Source organism: Caretta caretta, chromosome 27, assembly GCF_965140235.1.
Source record: "Caretta caretta isolate rCarCar2 chromosome 27, rCarCar1.hap1, whole genome shotgun sequence".
Taxonomy (NCBI): domain Eukaryota; kingdom Metazoa; phylum Chordata; order Testudines; family Cheloniidae; genus Caretta; species Caretta caretta.
The window spans coordinates 601,823-624,340 of NC_134232.1; the positions used below are offsets into that span (position 1 = coordinate 601,823).

Genomic DNA, 22,518 nt, shown 5'->3' on the forward strand with positions numbered 1-22,518 from the left:
GGCTCTAACCCCTGGGCCATCCTTCCTCTTCTTCCCTTCCCTTTCATGCATAGGAACACAGCCCAATTAGAGGAGCGGATGCTGGGTTTTTGTTGTGTGCAATACACTGCTTTTACACAGCCTTACCATGCCACTATTTTTAGACTTCAAGTGCAGGTATGGCACTGTGTAGTTTTTGCCCTGTGTACTCACAATAATGGATCTCTACCCAGCTGTATCTCTAGTGACTTTATCGATCTTCCTTCTGTAGAAGGGGTTTTGTAGTGTCATTATTTTGTCCCCAGATACGTACACAGCATGTTGTCAGTGTTGAGGGGCTAGTGTGAGCTCCTCCACTGGTTGCAATGCCCCCAAGGGCAGCTGTGCCAAGCAGGGATAGCCAGGCTGCAGCACGCTTTGGCAATGCCACCTCCACCCTGGGGGGCCGGGAGAAGGTGACGTAGAGCTTGTGATGCCCACTGGGGGGGCAGGCAGGTGGGGGGCTGACTGCTTGGCACTGGAGGGGCTGAATGAATGGCTTGGCAGTGTGGGGCTGTCAGTGAAGGCTCCAAAACTGCTGTGTTGGGGCTTTCCTGGGGGAGCCTGGGGAGAGCCTGGTGCAGCAGTGGGGCCGGGGAGCAAAACCGGGCAAGCCCCCATGAAGATGTGTTACAGAAGTGAGGCTCTTTCCCACGGGTGGAGTTCGGGATTGCGGAGGCTGAGTTGCCAATGGTTACAATTCTATCATGAGTCTTGTGACGGTGTTTATTTGGTTTTTAAAGCCCCAGCTCCTGGAGTCATGTGAGATCTCAGCTCTCTGACATTAGAGTGAGTTCCTAGGCAGAGGAAAGCTGGAAAACGTGACCAGATATTTGTTCAATATCTTCATTAATGATCTGGAGGATGGTGTGGATTGCACCCTCAGCAAGTTTGTGGATGACGCTAAACTGGAAGGAGTGGTAGATACGCTGGAGGGCAGGGATAGGATACAGAGGGACCTAGACAAATTAGAGGATTGGGCCAAAAGAAATCTGATGAGGTTCAACAAGGACAAGTGCAGAGTCCTGCACTTAGGACGGAAGAACCCAATGCACCGCTACGGACTAGGGACCGAATGGCTAGGTAGCAGTTCTGCAGAGAAGGACCTAGGGGCGACAGTGGACGAGAAGCTGGACATAAGTCAACAGTGTGTCCTTGTTCTCAAGAAGGCCAATGGCATTTTGGGGTGTATAAGTAGGGGCATTGCCAGCAGATTGAGGGACGTGATCGTTCCCCTCTATTTGACATTGGTGAGGCCTCATCTGGAGTACTGTGTCCAGTTTTGGGCCCCACGCTACAAGAAGGATGTGGAGAAATTGGAGAGAGTCCAGCGAAGGGCAACAAAAATTATTAGGGGTCTGGAACACATGAGTTATGAGGAGAGGCTGAGGGAGCTGGGATTGTTTAGCCTGCAGAAGAGAAGAATGAGGGGGGATTTGAGAGCTGCTTTTAACTACCTGAAAGGTGGATCCAAAGAGGATGGATCTAGACTATTCTCAGTGATAGCAGATGACAGGAAAAGAAGTAATGGTCTCAAGTTGCAGTGCGGGAGATTTAGGTTGGATATTAGGAAAAACTTTTTCACTAGGAGGATGGTGAAACACTGGAATGCGTTACCTAGGGAGGTGGTAGAAGTTTTTAAGGTCAGGCTTGACGAAGCCCTGGCTGGGATGATTTAGTTGGGATTGGTCCTGCTCTGGGCAGGGGGTGGACTAGATGGCCTCCAGAGGTCCCTTCCAACTCTGTTATTCTATGACTTCCAAGGGCTCAAAGCCCAAAAGGTCCTCGGGCTGCAGTATTTATTATCTTTTAAACTCATGACTTTTGGGGCCTGGCTCATGGCTTTTGGACAGGTGGGCTTAGCAGCCCTGGAAGGGAGCCTGGCCTGACAGTGCAGCAATGTCCCTCTGGTGGCCAGAGCCCTGCCATGAGTTCCCAGCAACCCTGGCTCCATTGGCCGTTCTCCCCATCGAGGCCAGCGCATTCCTGACAGTCCGACCAGAATGCTCTCGCCATCCCTGCCCAGACCCCACCCACGTCACCTCCCACCCGGTGCTGCCATCCCAAATCCAGCCTGACACTGTCAGCTGCCTAACAGACTGTAGTCCCGATCTCTCCCCAGGCCTGCCAGGAGGAGGAGAACCCCACCCCGGTGTATGTGAACATACAGGAGCTCCGGCAGCTATCAGCAGTCACTGACCCCTCCCCGCCCCAGCGCTGCCCTAGCAGCGTCCTCGCGGACTGGGAGACCCATACGGACACGGGCAGCGGGCACTTGTTCTACTACAACTCAGTGACGGGCGAGACCACCTGGGATTCCCCGTTCGGGTGCCCAGAAGATGGAGTGAGTCCTGCTCCCTCTCCCTCGCCGTCTCTTGTCCCATGCCCCGCGGTGGCCGAATGGGGCCAGTATGTGGATGACGCCAGCGGCCAGGTGTTTTTCTATAATTCAGTAACGGGTGAGACATCGTGGGAACCGCCCCCAGCTACAGACGAGCCCAGCACTCAGGAGATGCAGCCCGCAATTGCACAGTACAGACCCATGGACCAGCGGGTGAGCCACCAGGAGGAGCAGGAGTGAGAGAAAAGCTGGGTGGTCCAGGAGGGAGGAACAAGGGGGAGCCCGAGCCAGTAGCTCTGGAGAGTGCGGGTGATGGCTGGATTTGGTGAGGTGCAGCATGGAACAGAGCTGACTGGGCAGGGTGGATTCTGGGTGGTGGTCTGGGGAATAAACCAGGGGGAGGTGTTGGGGATCTCCAGGATCCAGGGAACCGCAGGAGAATCCTGCTGGGTTCTCTCCTCTCTGCGAGGAGGTCTGGGGAGCTCACCGAGGTGGGGCACAGGGAGCATGTGGGAGGAGGAGGGGTGCACAGAAGTGATCTCTCATGTTCTCAGCCGCCAACTCCAGAAACGGACTATCCGGATCTGTCCCCCGAGGAGCTGGACGGTTACCCGGAGGAGGACTATTCCCCGGTGGGGTCCTACGAGCAGAGCACCTACCCTTACCTTCTGCCGGGGAGATCCCCCAGGCACTCAGCGGAGCTGAGCCCCTCTCCGGGCTGGTGCAGCCAGAACAACCCCGAGGGGCAAGCCTTCTACCCTGACCATTTCACTTCGGACACGGTACGAAGCGTGGCCCTGGCGAGGAGCCGGTGGGGGGGTGGGAGTCATTGGAGGGAGACGAGGGCCAGGCAGGATGTACGGTGTTTGAAAGGAGGAGGAAATGGAGCCTGATGGGTCTTGGGGAGGAGTCGGGGTGGAAGTGGAATGGGGAGAGTGAAGGGGCATTGGGGCAGCACAAGGAAGGGGAGGATGACGTGTGCTGGAGACTCCACCTGCCCTTTGAATGATCTGGCAAGCCCCCGGGCTGCAGAGGTGGTGGAGGGGCACCTGAAGAGAGAGGCTGAGAACAGACTGGCCTGGCGTCCCAGTGGGGCACAGAGCTGCTCCCCAGGGAAGATGGGAAGGTGGGCGAGTCCACCCAAGTGCTGGATTTCCCCAGAGGCGCTCAGCAGTGAGGGGGCAGGAACAAAGGAAGCAGGTGCTGGGGGGAGCCCGGGTGGGCACCAGTGGCAGGGAGGGGAGTGAGAGAGTTCAGCGGGCTCGGTAGAAGTGAAGGGGTGTAGGTGCAGAGCCAGGGGGAGAGGGCTGAGCGGAGTCTCAGGGGCGACGGCTGGGGAATTCCCAGCATTAAAGGGCTGATGCTCAGGAGACCCAGAGCTCTGGGGCAGCAGGGCTGGGCGAGGAGAAGGGTGAGCATCTTGTTGCTGCCAAAGGTGTGTTCGTGGGTTTCAAGGCCAGAAGGGACTGTGCTGACCCTCCCGTCCGTCCTGCATGGCCCAGCCCAGAGAACCTTCCCACGGCAAGGCCAGAACCCCTGATGGAGCGAGAGCAGTGGTGGTGCCCGAGGTCTTGGGCCCCTGTGCTTGGTGCTGTACGTGCACGTACCAAACATGGGCCCTGCCCCAGAGACCACCTAGTCTGGGGCTCTACCTAACCTTGAGTTCCAAGCTGCCCCAGCGCAAGCCCCGTTTCACCCCAGGGCAGCTAGTCCATGCTCTGGGATTACAGCTGTGCCACCCCGCTGCAGCGACCAGGCCTACGAGAGGGCTGGAAAGCAAAGTAACTCTGAGCCCCTCAAGGGTGGGGTGGCTTTAAATAGGCTGGCCAGGCAGAAAAGGCAGCTGCACTCCATGGAAGCTTTGAGGTGGAGCTGGCCCCCTCTCTTGGGGGGGATACAGGGCTCCCTGCAAACACTGGTATTCCCCCACCCAGGAAGGGGCTGTGCCGAGGTGAGCCCGCCCCACCCCAGCACTGTTCCGCAGCGTCGGCACGGGGCCTGCTCAGCGGAGCTGGTGGCAGACACTTTTAAAGCAAACCCTCCTTCCCCTGCCAGGCGCCTGGCTCGTGGGGCCATGAGGCTGGGCTGGAGAATGGGCTGGCCAGTGATATCGGGGTTTCTCCCTGCTAAGCTCAGGGCAGTCCTATCTCACGCCACAGGCTGTTCCCTGAGCCTCACAGAAATTCTCACGCTGGCCAGGGACTAGCCTCTGAGCCATCAAGTACTAGCTACGGTATGAAGATGAAGGCTAGGCATGGTGGGTTTGCTTTGCCTGCTGCCACGTTTGGTCAGGGGTGATTCACTCCAGGCAGCAGAGTGATGCCAGAGGGCACAGAGGAGGTGCCAGGAAAGTGGAGGACAACATGGTCTTGTGGCCAGGGCACTGGCCTGGCGTGTGGCAGACCTGGGTTCTATTCCCAGCATTGCCCTGCTGGGTGACCTTGGGTGAGCCCCTGCTTCTCGGCTGCTTCTGTCCCTTCCCCTCCCAACTTTGGTGTGTTCAGAGGAAGTTCTCTGCTGTCCCTTACTCTGTGTGTACAGCTCCCAGCACAATGGGGTTTGCTGGTTGGAGCTCTCAGCACTAGTGATAAATATGGTTTGTGACTAACTAGTATCCACTTTCAGGTCTCTGTGCCAGGAGGTCACCGGAGAGCGAGCAGCGGGTCCAGCCAGGACAGCAGCCCCTTTGCCAGCTGGCACAACTGCATGCCAGCGATCCTCATCCAGAAAGAGGAGAAGGTGAGGGAGATGGCTGGGCTCATTTTGCTGATGGGGTCATGGGCAGGGCATGCACCTGTGCTGGCTCCTTTGGATCCGTCAGCAGACCTGACTTTAACTCTGGGCTTTGGTGCCGTTCCCCAACAGGTTCTGTTCACCTGCCTGGGTCCCTGTGGGGGTGGCACCTGCATGGCCGGGGCTGGGCAGCTGTTGTAGGGCCCAGGCTGGCTAACTCAAGGGGTACTGTAGCTGTTGAGCGATCGTGACCATAAAGGACATCTGCAGGGATCAGCAGCGCCTGAGTCTGAGAGGGGTGTTCGCGGAAGGCAGCTCCCTAGGCCAGGAACAGCTCCGGGATTTGCTCAGTTAATCAGTCTGTTCCACAACCCTCCTGCTCTCCTCTCCTCTCCTGACCCCACTCCAACAGCAGGCAGCCGCTGGGCCTCGCGTCAGGCAGGTGCTGTAGCATGTGCCTGACTTGAAGCGCGTGGGTCACCTTGTGGATTTCAATGGGCGTGCTCGTGTGGGCTTCCAACTAAGTGTGTGCTCCGAAAACTTCCTGAAATAGGGCCCTGGTGAGCTTGTGATCCAGATGCCCAACTGAAAATCCATGGGTGTTTTCCCAGTGCTTACCGGGCAGGGAGGGAGATGGCACCAGGGCAGGCCCTGTCCCTACTCGAATGGCGCATTGTGGCCATTCCAGCAGTGGTGCTGATGATCAGCTGTCTGAAAGCTGGTTTCCCTTGGGAAATGCTCGCAGGGCGGCTGTAAACCCTGACTTGTCTTTGATTTCAGTTCAAAAGCCTGGACAAGGCTGGAGTTCTTTACCGGACAAAAACAGTTGATAAAGGAAAGCGATTACGGTAAGAGAGTCTCAGCGTGGCAAGAAGCACCAGGGCAGCCCTCCAACACGCTGGCCTGCCACAGAGCAAACGCTGCTCTCATCCTGTTTGGCTCAGTGCTGGGGAACTCGCAGTCCAACTCACTGTGTCAACTCCTAGATCCCAAGGCCAGAAGGGACCAGTGTGATCACCCAGTCTGACCCCTGGATAATGGCCAGAGAACTTCCCCACAATAATTCCCAGAGCAGAGCTTTTAGAGAAACATCCAACCTTGATTTAAAAATTGTGTTAGTGATTCTCCATCACTGACAACCCTCAGTAACTTGTTGCGGTGGCTAATGACCCTCCCTGTTAAACATTTACACCTTATTTCCAGTCTGAATCTGTCTAGCTTCAACTTCCAGCCATTGGCTTGTGATAGACCTTACTCTGCTAGACTGAAAGCCCATTATTCATTATTTGTTCCCCATGTAGGTACTTGCAGACTGTGATCAAGTCACCCCTTCACCTTCTCCTTGTTAAGCTACATAGATGGAGCACCTTGAGTCTATAACGAGGCTAAACTCTGAGCTCTCATTCCCCCGGTGCTGGGGCATCCCCAGCACACAGCCCCAGTGCTGGAGGCAGATTGTAAGCCCCCACTTCTTGTTTTCCTGGGAGTGCATATTGTTCAGTCAGAGATTTCTAAAGCCAGAAGAAACCATTGCCATCACCTAGCCTCAATTCTTGCACAACTCAGGCCAGAGCTTTCACCCAGTGACTCGCATGGGCAGCTCCCCGTCTCATGACATGGCTGCCCATGAATGGTGCAACTGCAGCCCACCCATTCAATCCCATTGTGACCCAGGGGGTGAGCTGTGCGGACAAGTGCACAGTGGCGTCTTACTAACCAGGAGGCTGTTCCGCTCCAAGTATCTCATAAGCAACTGATTAAATCTGTTCTGGGAGGGTGTGGCTGGTCCGTGGCTGGTCCTAACTGAGGTCCGGTCTGCATTCGCAGCAAAGGCTTACAGAGGAAAAGGATAAAGCTGTAAGTGACCTCATGCTGAGCATACTCATTGGGCAATCTGCTACCATTCTAGCCTCCTGACCAAGCAGGTGACATTGCAGTGGGGCTGAGGGAACAGCGCTTTCCCCCTGCACAGCTTCCCCAGGGCTCTGGCTGGACCAGGGCAGGGCGGCTCCCTGGACAATCTGGGGGTAGGAGAGATTGAATTGAACCCCACGGGGAAGCTGACTTAATTGCTGTGCCCCAGCACAGCCTCAGTGCAGCCTGGGCTGTGTTAAGGCAGAAGAGCTTTCCAAACACATGGGCTGCATGAGTCAGATGTGCCGATCTGTTGATACAGGAGCTCTGAGGTGGCTGTTAAGGCGGAGAGTTGAATGAATCCAGGGGACGTGCTGCTGCGGGGTATGGTTGGAGACAGGAGCAAAAGCCTCTGGGCGCCTGGCAGTGTGTTGCTAGCCGTGCGGTAGGGCAGTATGGAGGTGGCAAGGGATAAAGGAGCCTTTTCCCATAACTTCTTATTTCCCTGGTTTTAAGGTTTGGGGGGGCTGGGGGTTGTTTTGCTTGTTCTGTCACTAACAAGTTGTTTGTGTTCACGATATTAACCGCTGGGACGGGAGGAGTCCACTCTGTCACAGATTTCCTGTGTGATCTTGGGTCAGGTCACTCAGTGTCGCTGTGTTGCAACCAGGGGTGACTGCAGCATGCACAGCCAGAGCCAAGCTAGCCTGGATCTCGCTAGCCCAAGTGCCGAGAGCAACCGAGCCGCAGCAGTGTGTTCTCCAGTGCTGTGAGCCACTCAAGCCGGTGCTCAGGGTACGGGTGGGATTGTACAGGGCGCACAGAAGTCTCTTCTTCCCTGGGCTTCGCTGCTGTTGGTACCTGCGCTAGCTAGATTAGAGGTAGCTTGGGTCTGTCTACGCGTGCTGCAGTCCCCCCCGCCGGCAGTGTCAACGGGTTCCCTGTGTCTCTCCATGTGTGCAGAGGGCTGACAGCCCTACGCAGTGGTGAGCTGGAGCTGGTTTGCACCGGTTCGCTGGAACCAGTTGTTAAATTTAGAAGCCCTTTTAGAACCGGTTGTCCTGTGAGGGCTTCTAAATTTAACAACCGGCCAAAAGCAGTGCCTTAGGCACCAACTCCGTGCAGATTCGCAGGAAGCCTGGGGGGAGCAGAGCGGGGCAGCACGTTCGGGGGCGGAGGTGGAGGTGAGGCGAGGTGAGCTGGGGCCGGGCATGGGGCGGGGTGGGGAGCTGCCGGTGGGGACTCTGCACCCACCAAATTTCCCCCATGGGGGCTCCAGCCCCAGAGCACCCACGGAGTCGGTGCCTAAGGCGCCACTTTTGATGTGATCAGTGGAGGGAGCGGCCGCTCCCCCTGTTCCCCCCCCCCCCCAGCTACGCTACCCTACCCCAGGAGCCAGAGAGACCTGCCGGATGCTTCCTGGGAGCTGCCCCAGGACTCCCCACCTCGCCCCCCAGCAGGTCCCTCTGGCTCTTAGGGGTGGGGCGGGCTGGGCACCCACTATGATGGCTCATGAGACCCTCCTGCCTGGTTCTGGGGGCAGTCAGGGAACAGGGGAGGGGGGTGGATGGGGTAGGGGTCCCGGGTGGGGGGTCGCGTCAAGGAATGTGGGGGGTTGGATGGGGCAGGAATCATAGAATATCAGGGTTGGAAGGGACCCCAGAAGGTCATCTAGTCCAACCCCCTGCTCAAAGCAGGACCAATTCCCAGTTAAATCATCCCAGCCAGGGCTTTGTCAAGCCTGACCTTAAAAACCTCTAAGGAAGGAGATTCTACCACCTCCCTAGGTAACGCAGTCCCAGGGAGTGGGCCACGACCCCCTCATGGGGTGAGGCGGGAACCGGTTGTTAAGATTTTGGCAGCTCATCCCTGGCCGTACCCCACAGAGCTGTTCAGATACTAGAGTGAGGAGGGCCCTGGACACACCTGAGCTAGGGAGACTAAACTAGGAAAGTCTCAGCCAATCCCGCTCTTTGAGGGTGTTGCCACAATTTTTTATGCATTCTGCAAATTTCTCCAAATTTGGCAAGATCCAGCCTCCATTCCAAGATGAGACTGAGGAGGGATTTGCTCTCCAGCTACGGCCCATATACAGCACTGCACCATCCTCCAGGGGCCAGGACAGTCACGGAGCTGCCTAGGGGACAATTTCCCCCAGTACAAGCTCTGTCCAGGGGTTTGTCTTCAGTGCAGAGTTATCCTGGGCGCTTACCCCTGTCCCATCCACACACACAACTCCTATGCCCAAGTGGGGTGCAGGTTTCAACTCGGCTTAGCTGGCCCATTGTGGGCCTTGGTTAGATCCCTGGGTCTGCCTTCCCTGGGGCTGGTAACCTGCACGCACAGCAGTGAGGACAGAGGCTAAACCACTGCAGCCCTCCAGTGCCTTCCCACAATTCCCTCCTGTGTGCCCACAAGGGCAGAGGATCCGAGAGCAGCTCAATGTAGTGTGGCACAAAGAACTGGGGGCTGCCCCCCTGAAATCCTAGTGACACGCATGGGGGAGCGCAGCACCACTGAGGCCCCGGCAGGGCTTTGCAGCCTGGCTGCTCACACCCGGTGCCGATCCCCCAGACTAGCTGTGCGGTGAAGACACCCCGGTTCAGCCTGAGGGCTGCAGTATCCCAGCTCACCAGAGGGGCCCACGGGCAGTCCTGGGGATGCCAGAACCGAGAACAGCTCCCAGCTATTATGCAGGAGGTCAGACAAGATTATAATGGTCCCTTCTGGCTTTGAAATCTATGCACCTGCTGTTGCAAACATTCACGTTTTGAGCAAACTTGCCAAGAGCTCCCTGCCCCTAGCCTGAGCAGCCTGCAGTGGGATGCAGGGTTAGGTAGACAACGTTCATTTGGGTCTAATCTCCCCTCCCCAGCTGGCTCCCCTCCCCTTCCAGACAGCAGAGGGCTGCGCCAGCATCTGGCCACAGACCAGCAAACTCGGCACTTCTCCCTGTGTACAGCTCCAAGTGCGGGAAGGAGGATTTTTGCATAGGACTCCCAGACCAACCAGCACTGAAGGAACCAGTGTCTCCTTAGCAAGTGAGGAGGCCATTGATGGAAGGGGCTGTGCCATGCGTAGGGCTGCCCCACACCTTCCCTTCCTCAGCTGGCAGCATGGGAACAGGGTCCTGCCAGCATAACCGGTATCTGGGTTTAATGCTTTCCTCACCATTCCTCCCCCAGGAAGAACTGGAGCTCGTCCTGGACCGTCCTGGAGGGGGGCATCTTGACCTTCTTTTTTAAGGAGTCAAAACATTTGTCCTCCAGCAGCTTGGTGAGTTGCCAGCCATTGGCTACTGTCCTTGCTAGGCCCAGGTTGGGAGCTGCTGCAGGCTGCTCACCAGCACAACAATTTCCTGGCCCTTCCCCATGCACCCCCACCTTTCCCTGGCTTGTACCCTCCCTCCTTCATCACCCTGCAGGAGCTGCTTCCCGGGTACCAAGCAAGCTTTCTGCAAGGAGCAAAGTGTGCAAGCAGCCTCTGGGCCTGGCTGACTTGTCTCCCAGTTGACCCTGAAAATAGTGGGACCATAGAATCCTAGAATCTCAGGGTTGGAAGGGACCTCAGGAGGTATCTAGACCAACCCCCTTCTCAAAGCAGAGCTTTGTCAGTCGATTTGACCAGCTGAATCCTGCTCTGGAATCTGAAATTGGGTGACATTCCCTAGAGTATGTGGCTTGCATTCAAAAAGCCCCCCCCCCCCCCCCCATGTGGCTCCCAGACCCCTTCTAGGCGATGGATGCTAGTGGAGTGACTCAGCAGGGGCAGGGGCAGAGCTGCTCTGCAAGGGCTATTTTCCCCCTCCCAGGTTAGTGTTTATAATAAGAGATGCAAGTAAATTACCACCAGCGACAAAGGAAACCCAGAACTCCCTCGCGTGGCCTTCGAGCTGTGGTCAGAGCCGCTCGAAACAGGGAAGGCTGCTCGCAGCGCTGGTGGGCGTTGTCATGCAGCTCAGGGCTGATGTGGGCTTGCAACACATTTGGCAGCATTTTGCAGCATGGGGAAGAGAATGAGGGCAAGAGAAGAAATGTATCTGCAGGGAGCCCCATGCCCCAAGCAGGCCCCTAGCCAGACGCAGCAACGTCAACATCCACGCACGCTGCGGGGAACTCTTTAGGGCCCCACGCCTACTCCTGCAAACTCTGTTGCTGAGGGTCAACCAGGGTGGACAGCTGTACTCATGTCGTGGGGGGGGGGGGAATTAATAAAAATTATGCATCTGGGGAGCCCTTCAGTCCACTGAAATGCCTGATGCAATTTCCTGACTGGTGGACTATGGGGGCTGGGATTTCAAAGGAACCTCAGGGAATAAGGTGCCAAATCCCCACTGAAATCTAATGGGATTTGGGTCCCTAACTGCCATAGGCAGACAAGCCCTAGGGAAACTGACCAGAAGAGCAATTGTGGAATAGAAATGTAACTCTGGAGGTGGATTAAGCTAACCCAGGAAAAGGCCCTCTTCTTCCGGAATAAGAGAGTCCGTACAGGGAGTTAATCAGAAATAAATATTGCTCTTGCAATTCAAACCCTCCCTTATTCCGGATTAGTTCCCGACGTACACTTGCTCTGTGGAAAGTCCCAGCCCACAAGGTTGGAGCAGACAGACTCTTTGCTATTCCACAGGGGATTAAAGTGCCTGGTTATTTCACTGACATTTTCCAGTGGAAAACTGTGTTCTGTTAGAAAAACCCAGCAAACCACATGCACACCAGAGCCCTGGCCCCCCGACACAAAACCAATAACCATGTGCCCAATGCCAGCATTACTGACGTACCAGAGAGAGAATCCAGGAAGGGACATTCCTCACCTTTATGGGAGCATTCTGTGCTGGCCCCTAGCCTGTCGCCCCCTCCTCACCCAGATTGCTTCGGATGCGAGTTCTGCCCCCACTAGTATTTAGCTCTAGGCTCCTCTAGCCGCAGTTATAGGGGAGATGCAGCTTCCATCAACAAAAGTGTGGTTTTGCTGGTATAGTTTATACCAGTTCAGAATGAGCTCTCCCAGCAAAAGGACGTTTTGGCCAGTATAACTGTGTCCACGCTAGGGTTTTTGCCCGGATTAAAATGTCATAAAAATATTGCACCCCTGCCTGCTATTGCTATCCAGGCAAAAGTTTCTAGTATTGCCCTAGTCTTAGAAATACTCGTGGCAATCTCGGTGTCCAGTCCAGGGGAGGGTTGAATTACATCTTTAGTTATGGCCCATGACCATCCGTGCATGCAGGTCTCCTAGTGACCTCAGCAGGAGGCACAAATTAAATAGTTAACGATGACAAGTCAGTTGTCCTCACTGAGCTGTACCCCTAGACCCTCTCCCTGATGTGATTACTAGGCGCCGGCAGAGTTCATTCTTCTCTGAGCTGTTTCAGGCTTTCTGCAGACATCCCTGCAAAGTCACACCCTGCTTATGCTGGGGTGGTTCACGCTGCAACCACGAGCGGTAAACTATGGTGGTTTTGTTTCTAATGAAAGCTGCAATGCTGCAGAGGGTGAGAGAGTTCTGGCACCTCTCGTGGCTTTATCCTAGGTCTCGTGATCTTTGATGTTTTTCTTAAAGCCCCAACTCCTGCAAATGTGATTAGGGGTAGGGTGACCAGATGTCCCGTTTTTAAAGGGACAGTCCCGTTTTTTGGGAGTTTTTCTTATATAGGCACCTATTACCCCCCACCCCCGTCCCCTTTTTTCACAGTTGCTGTCTGGTCACCCTAATTAGGTGAGAATTTCAGCTTTCAGTTTTAAAAAAGGAAGTTTCTACTCTCGGATTGTGGAGAAAAAGCTGGGAACCACAGTCCCAAATGGCTCCAGCACCCAGAGGCAAAGGAAAACACCCCGTAGCAGTAGTATTTTAAATTCATGTTTTTAAGCCAATCAGAGGGTTGTTTTGGAGCCTGACTCATGATCGTTGCCTGCTTGGGCTCGGTGTTGTAGCAGATATGCTGCAGGCCTGATCAGCACTCTGAGCCACCAGCATTTGAATCCTTTGGTCTACGCCAATGGAACGAAACCGTTTTAACCTCTGATCGGCTTGCTTCAGTGCAGCTGACTCTGGGCGAGGTGTCCTGCGAGAGGCGCTCGGTGGCTGGGAGCCAGAAGGCCTAGATTCTAACCCCTACTCTGTGTTCCCATGGCTTGGCCTGACTCCTGCTGGGCCTGTCTCCATTGGCCCATGGCAATCGGAGTGAGGAGGGGTTGCCCTCTGCCAGTTCAGATGGAACAAGAAGCCGATCAGGGTCCTCTCATCCAAGGTTCTAGCCACCTTGTGCTGGGTCTGGCACTGGGCTGGGCTTCCCTTTGTACCCGCAGCCACATTGTGTGTAGAAAGAACAGGAGTACTTGTGGCACCTTAGAGACTAACCAATTTATTTGAGCATAAGTTTTCGTGAGCTACAGCTCACTTCATCAGATGCATCCTGTGGAAAGTGTAGAAGATCTTTTTATACACACACACCTGAGGGGCGATGGCAGGAGGGCAGAACAGCACTGGTTGTACCTGCCTCAGTCTGCCCACGCCCAGCTCTGAGCCGGTGGAAATGCCATGGACAGACATGGGAGCCCAGCCCAAACGGCTGGTTTTATAGCCCACGTAGAGCAAACATTCTCCTCATATAGCCTCACTGCTCTGCTCCTATCTCCCGGGGCATGACCATCCTCTTTCCTTCCCCCAGAAACACCCTGCCATGCTGACCACACCCGAGCATACTGTGGATCTGCGGGGGGCTGCCGTGTCCTGGGCTCCCAAAGAGAAATCCAGCAAGAAGAACGTTCTGGAGGTGAGTCCACTCAATGCAGCGTGGCTTTGGTGGTGTCCCCAGAGCCGGAGGGCTGGGTCGGGGGAGAGATGTGTTGCCTTGGTAAAGAGGCTAAAATGATTGGAAACACCAAGGCCTGGTCTGTGTGCAAACTGGGTTAGTTAAACCAATGCAGACCATGTGTAGATGCTAACTTTGGTTTAAGGGTGGTTTATTTTGGTTTAGCTGAACCCTGTTCCTGAACGACTTATGATTAGTTTGCATTACAAAATCACGCCCCCGCCCCAGCCGACAACTCTGCCAGCAAAGCCCCTGGTGTAGATGCAACAATGCTGACAGAAGAGCATTCAGGGTGGTTGTGTAGCCTGGCCAGGTTGCGGGCCGAGCTGGGAGACTCTTGCTGCAGAGATGGCTCAGAGATGCAGCTAAATACAGGGGGAGGCCTCAGTGCAGAGCCAGGGCTTAGGTCTGAGGGAGTCTAGTGCAAGGGATCCATCCACCCCTTGAAGCCAGGCATCTTTCCCTCAGGAACTGTGAGTGCCGAAGACAAGGGCTGAGCCTGGGCCAGCTCCTACCTGATCTGAGTCGATGGGAATTTGGGGTGCCCAAGGAGCAGAGACTTGAGCTGTAAAATTGCACAAAAGTCAAGGCCAACAGCAAGGGCCCTGTCACATGTTCATGTCTCAGCCCAGCCCACTGGTGCCTGATCGCTGTTGTGCCATGGAAAGTGTCACGGAGTCCCCGGGCAACACTCTGGAACTGCTCCCCATGAAGCCAGTCAGGACTCTGGGGCAGTCGCCTTTCTGTGAGCAGCCTGTCTTCAGGACACGCAGCTCACACAGCTTCCACCTTCCTGGGTCTGACCTCGGAGCATTCAGCATCCTCTGCCCCTCCGTGCGCTTCCCCCAGCGAGTCCGCTCAGGCGGGGCTCCTGGGGAAGCCAGAGGGTCCTGCCCCCCAACTTCGCAGTCAGACGTGACTCTCAGCCAGCCAGTACAACAGAAGGTTTATTAGACAACAGGAACATGGTCTAAAACAGAGCTTGCAGAGAACAGAACCCCTCAGCTGGGTCCATTTTGGGGGGCAGTGAGCCAGACAATCACATCTGCCCTTCACTCCATGTCCCAGCCAGCCCAAAACTGAAACTCCCTCTAGCCCCTCCTCCCCTGGGCTTTTCTCCTTTCCCGGGCCAGGAGGTCACCGGATTCCTTTGTTCTCCAACCCTTCAGCTCTCACCTTGCAGGGGGGAAGGGCCCAGGCCATCAGTTGCCAGGAAACAGGGTGTCGGCCATTCTCTGTGTCCAGACCCCTGCACACACCTGCCCTCTAGGGCTCTGCAATGATCATACACCCTTACCCCACCACCTAGATACTTAAGAACTGCATAGGGGAAACTGAGGCACCTCCCACACTATTCAGAGGAAACATTAAGAACAGTCCCACTTCGTCACAGAAATAAACTGCCCTTCTTCCCGTATGGACCCTCTGGAGGGCTGTCACATTGGGAGCTGGTGTGGGGTCAGTTCCCCTTTGGCCGCTCGCCCTGGGGGCTGCATGGCACCTGTTTCACCCCAATAACTCCCACCCTGCTTCTTTCAGCTGAAGACTCACGATGGTTCTGAGTTCTTGATCCAGCACGACTCTGAGCCCATTGTGGCCACGTGGCAGAAGGTGATCGCTGACAGCATCAGCAAGCTGGTGAGAGGGGCTTCTCTGGGCATTTTGTTAGAGCTTTCCTGAGGTGCTGGCCCTGGGGGGGGGCCTGAACTCGGGACCTCCGGGCCAACCAGCAGGAGCTCTGGGCTAGAGTCCAGGATCAGGCCCCTTTGTTCAGAAGACCTTTTACACAGTCCAGCCCCAGATGGGCACAGAGACCCAGATAGGTGGGTTACGCACCATGCCCCCATCCTCAGCATTGACACTGGCCTCACCCTGACCCCCCTTCTCTGGCCCAGCTCTCTGCTCAGCCTCCCTTTCCCTTCCCTGCCCATCTCCTGCTCAGCTCTGTCCCCTCCTGAAGCAGCAACCAGGTTTTGTCTTTAGGATCTGGCATCGCCACCTTGGGACTGTCAGTCAGGCAAGGATCGGCTTTCTCACGAGATTTACAGTACTTTGGCAGCTAGAAACACCCTGCCAGCCGCTGTCCCCCTGGGAGATCAGCATGGCAGGATTGGTTTCTTTCTTATCCCAACTTCAAAAAAATTGGAATTTGGAGCAGTTTCAGGTTGGCTCCTGCTGCTGTCACATTCTTGGCACTGCAGTAGCCCCAAGGCCCAGGACCCCAGCGTGCCAGGTGCTGTACAAACACAGGACAAAAGCCCGTCCCTGCCCCAAAGAGCTGACAGTCCAAGTATCTGTTGTGTCCAGACTGATTTGTGGCCCATCATTTGTGGGGTGGGGGTGGGATTTTGCATTATCCACTGTCTCCCTCCCAACCTACCCAGCCGTGTCTAGCAGGCTCCGGGAAAGCACCGCACCTCCTGCCCTGAGCTACATGCCTCAGAGCTCCTTCGGGGCCTTGATGGGACAAAAGCAATCTGATGCCATGTCTCCCTCAGTCAACAGAATTTCCTACTCATGACGAGAACGGAAATGTTGGGGAATTTGGAGCCAAGGAGAGACTAGGAAACAACAAAGATGAAGATAAAAAGAATCCAGGTGAGTGGGTGAAATCTGAGCGGGGAAGCCTGCTTGGGAACAGCCTGGGGGCCCGCTCTGGTTCAGCCTCCAGGCCCAGCCTGCCTGGGAGCTGCTGGTCGTGCTGCCACCGAGCTCGTTGTCCAGGCAGAGCTGTGTTAACGACCCAACGTCCCTTGGTATGGTGCAGCTGAGCAGCAGTGTGGATACCCTAGTAGCGTACAGCGAAGGCGGAGGGCCCAGTTCTGTGCTGGGAGACAGCCCAGAAGGCTAAGGGAGTGCTCACCACCTGGAGCCTGGGCCAAACGGCTCCTTGGGCAAGTGAGAGCAGCCTCTACATACAGCAGCCTTCGTGGGGTGGCTCTGCAGCCCCTGATCTCAGAAACCCCAAGTTCTATGGCTGTTCCCAACCCCCACTTGCCCAGGCCTTGCAGTGGGGTAGTGTAGGGTGGTTGTAACTCAGGGAAATTCTCCCCTTGCCTTGGAGGCTTGCGTACAGCCCGGATGTGCTGCCAAAGCAGGCTGCAGCATCGGCCCCATTGCGTGCCCCACGCTGCATTGCAGGGCAAGCTGGCTGAAGGGCACAGATGGCAACATGAATGCGAGCTGGGTCCCCACGGCTGGCTCCAGGCACCAGCTTTCCAAGCCGGTGCTTGGGGCGGCATTCAGAGTCCATGTCCCTCGGCGGCGACTGCTTGGGGCGGCAAAATTGGTAGAGCCACCCCTGTGGGTCCCCCACCTGCCCCTGGCTGGTGTGCTCAAGGCCAGGTCACGTCTGGCTCTTTGGCTCGTCCTGTCGTGGGAGGGGGACTAGGATGGGGTTCAGTAAACAGGAATGGTGCTGGAGAAGCTGGGGGACAACGAGCAGTGACACTGGGCACCTGGCAGCATCAGTCTTGGGGTGGTAACATCCCCCCAACAGGACTCTCTCTAGCATGGAGTTTTCTTTCTGGTATAAAGCAAAGAGGGGCAGTGCAGCTGGTCACCCAGGCAGACTGAGACCAGAGGGGGGAACTGGCAGGGGCTGGAGCCAGTTGAGGTGGACTAGACAGAAAACTGGGGGGGCTGCACAGAACTGCAGAAGTAAGGATGGCAATGCCATACCATGCCACTCTTACTTCTGTGTAATGTTTGGCCTTTGTGCTGGGAGGGGGCCTATGGGGAGGGCTAAGGCAAATATTGGGGTGGCTAAAGTCGTCGTCGTCCCCCCCCCCCAGCCCAGCACTGCCCCGGGAGCTGGTCAGCTGTGGTGGCCGTGGGGTGGCGATGCAGAAGGATGGCGCTAGTAGGGGTGGGGGGAGGCCACAAGAAGCAGCGAATGGGGGGTGAAGGACGAGTCCATTTGCCAGGAGTTTCTCTCCCCCAGCAGGCAGGTGAGCAGAGAGAGAAGCCACGCCCCTGGGCACCCACCCCTGCTCATGGGATTCAGATCCCCAAGTGACAAGGGCCAGATTAGCATCCGAGGCAGGAACAAGCTCACGTAGCAGGGCCTGGGTGTTCGTCCTGAAGGGCTCCAAGATCCCTGCCACAATCTCCTGCATTCAGAAATGGGGTCACTTCAGTAGAGAGGTGCTGTGCAGACGCCACAAAGCCAGGCCGTGCGGCCGTGAAGTCCCCTGCTCCTAGGCCCTTGCCACAAGGGATCAGGCTTCCCCCAGGGGAGAGCAGGAAATAGGGGACACCCTCTTCTTCCCCTGCTGCTCCACCCGCTGCCCAGAAACTCTCAGCCAGACCCCAGCTCTCCCTGCCTGGGGAGTCAGCGCGGTGAGCTCCAGGGAAAGGTGGTCCCTAAGCCAGGGTGGCTGGGAGTGGAGGGGAAACGCGCCTTCATTTAGCTGTGTTGCATCCTGTCTGCAGCCCGTTTAGGGGCTGCAGGGGGAGGCTCCTTGTCTTTGCCCAGAACCATGCCTGACTCTTCCCTGCAGGGGCCTCTCCGGGTCTCGCGGTGAAACGCTCTCCCTTGTCTCCCGCAGCCTCCGGGCCGGCGGTCAGTAGCCTGGGCTCCGAGAGCGACACCAGCAAAGTTCGGAACAAGTTGCGAAAGCTCCTCCAGAAACGGCCCCCTCTGCAGTTCCTGCGGGAGCGAGGGTACATTAAAGGTACAGGCTGGGCAGGGCTTTTTGGGGAGCGGGTGCTTGCGAGGAGAACAAACCCTTCTTCCTAAAACCCAAAATTTGCAGCCACAAGCAAAGCTCATCCCCCAGCACGGCTGTTTGGGGGGGTTCCCAAACCAGTGATCCAGGAAGCGAATCATCCTGATCCCCTAGCAGAGCCCCGAGTTAACTGCCTAAATATCTGGGTTTGTTGGTTTGTTTTTCAGACCAAGTGTTTGGCTGCTCCTTGCAAGCGCTGTGCGAGCGGGAGCATGGCACGGTACCGGGGTTTGTGCAGCAGTGCATCCAGACGGTGGAACGAAGAGGTACCTTCCAGTAAAGAGCAGGGGGCCAAGAGAGCCCCTAGCCAGCCCCTTCCATGCTCCAGGGCTCCCAGCCCTCGGGGGAGAGCAGCCCCTTCTGTGCTGAGTAACCAGCCCTGGCTGCACCATCTCTGGTACTGCAGTCCCTCCCAGCGTTAGCTGGTGTCCCCAGGCCCACATGGGCTACGAGAAGGGGCTGCAGGCTCAGGGGGTTTAGCTTCCCAAGAAGCATCGCACAAACCGACTAATGGAGCAGCTAATTGCTATTAGCATCTGGCTCCTGAATTCTTCATCTCGAGGCATGGTTCAGTCTGGGTTTGTAAAGCAAGCTGTTGAGATGTGTCTGCACGTACCCTCCCACCGTAAAAAGTAGTCCCGAGGAGAAACAGAACAGAAAGTAGCACAGAAGTTTCTAAACCACTTTTCTCGACTCTCTTTCGAATCTGCATGGCCCTGTTCCCCTCTCGGTTTCTGCCGCCGCCGCTGCAGACCTGGACCTACCCTGCTGCATCCCAATGCATTGCTCCCTCCCCCAAGGCAGGCTGCAAGTGTGAGCCATGTCTGGGGCATGGAGGGCCCCTACTGCTCAAGTACCCCACTGCATCCTACTTTGTAAGGAACAGGGCAGAGGCCCAAAAGAGCTTGGGGCCAGACTTCCAAGTGCTTAGCCCCTGCAGCCTGGGCCAGGTTTCCCAAGCAGTTTGGGTGCTAAGCACCCCTGGAATGCAGCACTAGGTATCAGCACCCAGTCCGCTGAGCGCTTGTGCAAATCTGTCACATCTTTTGAGAATGCTGGCCCTCCTAGCGCCTATGGAGCATGAGGCTCTCTTCACACTGGGCTTGCTTTATGTGTGAATCTCTGTTGCAACATCTCTCCAGCTCCTTGTTGGCATATTCCCATTGTCCAGCTGCAGGGTGACTAATGGGTCGTTTTGGTCCCTGGTCTAATAGGTTTGGACATTGATGGACTTTATCGAATAAGTGGAAATCTGGCAACTATACAGAAACTGCGCTACAAAGTGGACCACGGTAGGCCTGCTTTCAGTGGGTTAGCTGTAGCTTTTTTACCCTCTAATGTCTTTAAATAAACATGCCTTCGACTTTTTAAAATCTCTTTCTAATTTAGAAAGATGAGAAAATACAGGATCAGGTAACCTAGTAATGCTTTGAGAGCCTGTCAGTCATTTGTCACCTGACTAGTGTGTCCCCATGGTAAAAAGGATGTTGAAAAATTGGAGACAGTTCAGAGAAGAGTTCCAAGGATCATTCAAGAGCAGCCGTTTGGGAGTTTTCCAGTGAAACAGGAGAGTCCCTGGAGATCTCTCTTCCAGTTCACTTTTTCCAAAATGAAAATGTTCATTTACCTTCCATGGAAACTCTGAAAATTCAAGTTTTCATTCCAGGTTGGAATTAACTTAAAAAGTGTCAGAATTTCCCACAAAACAGAAATTCCGAGTTTTAATGGCTCTAGATTCAAACTCTGGAAAACCTGCCTCCTGGAGAGCGAGCTCCTTCAGCCTCTCTACCTAGCTTCCGAAAGAGAAGGCTAAGAGGGGCTATTTTACTCCCAACCTCCAAGGGCCGGCTCCCATTGAGACACCACAAGACATGGTCCCATTTTAGAAGAGCTCTGCACATTGAGCTTCTCCCGAAAGGACTGAAGGTTTCTGAGAGCCAAGGGCTCTTTAATCCTGCAGACAAAAGTATAGCAAGGCTCAGTGGGTGGAAGCTTAAGCTAGAAAACCCAAACTGGAAATTGGGTGCCCATTGTTAACAGCAAAGGTAAATAACCATTGGAACAACCGCCCTAAGGGTGTGATGGGGTTGGAGTGTTGGGGGTTGGAGTGTCTCTCTCTCTCTCTCAACGAGAAGTTAACAGGCTCAATGCAGGAATCTCTGAGGTTTTCTGATCATGTTACACAGGAGATCAGACTAGATCTTTGTGGTCCCTTCTAGTCTTAAAATCTGTGACTGAGATCCTGTGCCCATTAAAGCCAATGGGAGTTTTGTCATTGACTTCAGTGGGGGCAGGATTTTGCCCGATGAGTCTCTGTTGGTTGTAAGAAATGCCAAGTAGACTGTGGGATAGATTCTGGGCCTCACACCTCAAAGCCTGTGTTTTGTTCTAACCCACAAAGTGAGGCCCTAAGTGAGCCAGTCTCCACTGGGGGCTGTTAGTGATCTTGCAGCAGTTCCTGCCCACTGGTACTAAAGGATTTGGCCAGACTAATATGAGAGAAGCAGCTTGTTCCTGCTCTGTCCCCTTTTCTCTTCCCTCCCTCTTAAATGCCCAAGGGTTATCATTTGAGGGGGAGGGAGGTGGTCCCTTAGCTGTCTCTTAGCAGAGGCAGACGCACCCCACGAGCACTGTGGAACCAGCGGGACCCTCCTTCAGTTGGGTTTGTAAGAATTGGGGTAAAAATCTGTGTCAAGAGTATTGCAGCAGTGATGGTAGCAATAGCATTTCCCTAGCCCTGTTCATCCGGAGGTCGTCCCCCGTGGATTACAGCAGCGCCCAGAACATCAGGACCTGACTGCGCTAGGTGCTGTACAAACACAGAATGAGGCACTTTTTAGATAGCTTAAGTGTTGTGGGCAAATTATCATTGAATTGCAGCCACCTCTGGGGTCACTTGCTTAGTTTTACTACTGCCCAACAGTTTAGGGGCAGGAAGTGAAGAAGAAATTATCCAATGGAAACTCCGGGAGGAATTTAAAGAGACAGTGTGATTACAGGAGTTAGCGATCCCTGTTCACTCTCTTCCTCCTACCGAAAAAGCTGTGAGGCTAACACGTGGTGGGAAGATTGGTTTTATATCTCACTTGAAAAGCATAGCACTCCCGCAGCTCCGCACCCTTTGCACACACTGATACTAGGACCTTACCGGCTCAGGGTGTGTCTACACGGCAGTCCCAGGTGTGAGTGCAACGTTGGTAGACGTAACTGCGCTCGCACAGCTAAGTACCGCCATGTTGATAACGGTGGCACAGGCTGTCTAAGCGGACAGGGGACCCTACGTACGGACTCACATTGCTAGTCTCTGCTGAAGCCTGTGCCGTCAGGGTCACACTGCTGTTTTCAGCTGTGCCAGAGCAGGTAAAGCTGGAGTGCGCACGTTTACCCAGGTGGCAACAGCACCTCCGACGCAGTGTAGACGCACCCTCCGAGGGAGGTCGGTCTGCTGCTGGGTCACCAACATCCCCTGCAGTTTCTCTAGAGATCTCCTGTCCAAGTGCTGAGCAGACCCAGCCTGGCTTCATCTGAGAGCTGACGGGACTGCAGGTAGTAAATTGTACATTTAATCCTCCTCTGTTAAACTCTGCGAGGTCTCAAGTGATGCAGAGACAACTTCCAGAAACTGGGCTTCACCAGAGAGGGCCAGCATTCTACTTCTGGTTTGATTCACAAGATTAAGGCCAAAAGGGGCCACTGGTTCATCCAGGCTGACCCCCGCCTAGCACGGGCCAGAGACCCTTGCCCCGTCACCCCACGTTGAGCCCAGTAACTTGTGTGTGGCTAAAGCATCTTCCCAAAAGGCTCCAGTCTGGAGCTGCAGACTTCAAGAACCGGAGACTCTTCCCCCTTCCTTCAGTAGCTTGTTCCAATGGCTAATCCCCTCACTGGTAGAAATATGTATCTGACACTTCCGTCCCCCTTTGGACTACCGAAGAGCACGCTCACCTCTGTGCCCTGAGCTTGCACACACGTGTGCAGACGCTTCACTTCAATGTGATCAGAGCCCAGGACTGCCTGACTTGACACCG

General features: G+C 55.3%; 1 protein-coding gene across 3 annotated transcripts in view; it reads left to right on the forward strand.

The window, feature by feature from the left end:
- Window positions 1-22,518, forward strand: part of ARHGAP27 (Rho GTPase activating protein 27) — a 65,495-nt gene that overhangs the window by 37,210 nt on the left and 5,767 nt on the right. For 2 of the 3 annotated variants that reach the window (XM_048830467.2, XM_048830469.2), the window contains exons 2-12: window positions 2,141-2,572; window positions 2,914-3,141; window positions 4,985-5,098; window positions 5,873-5,940; window positions 10,132-10,222; window positions 13,617-13,721; window positions 15,300-15,398; window positions 16,259-16,358; window positions 18,263-18,436; window positions 18,658-18,756; window positions 19,705-19,782. In XM_048830467.2, coding sequence (XP_048686424.2) covers window positions 2,141-2,572; window positions 2,914-3,141; window positions 4,985-5,098; window positions 5,873-5,940; window positions 10,132-10,222; window positions 13,617-13,721; window positions 15,300-15,398; window positions 16,259-16,358; window positions 18,263-18,436; window positions 18,658-18,756; window positions 19,705-19,782 — 1,588 coding nt within the window. The remainder of the gene's footprint in view (window positions 1-2,140; window positions 2,573-2,913; window positions 3,142-4,984; window positions 5,099-5,872; window positions 5,941-10,131; window positions 10,223-13,616; window positions 13,722-15,299; window positions 15,399-16,258; window positions 16,359-18,262; window positions 18,437-18,657; window positions 18,757-19,704; window positions 19,783-22,518) is intronic. The other variant, XM_048830468.2, reaches the window with a different exon arrangement.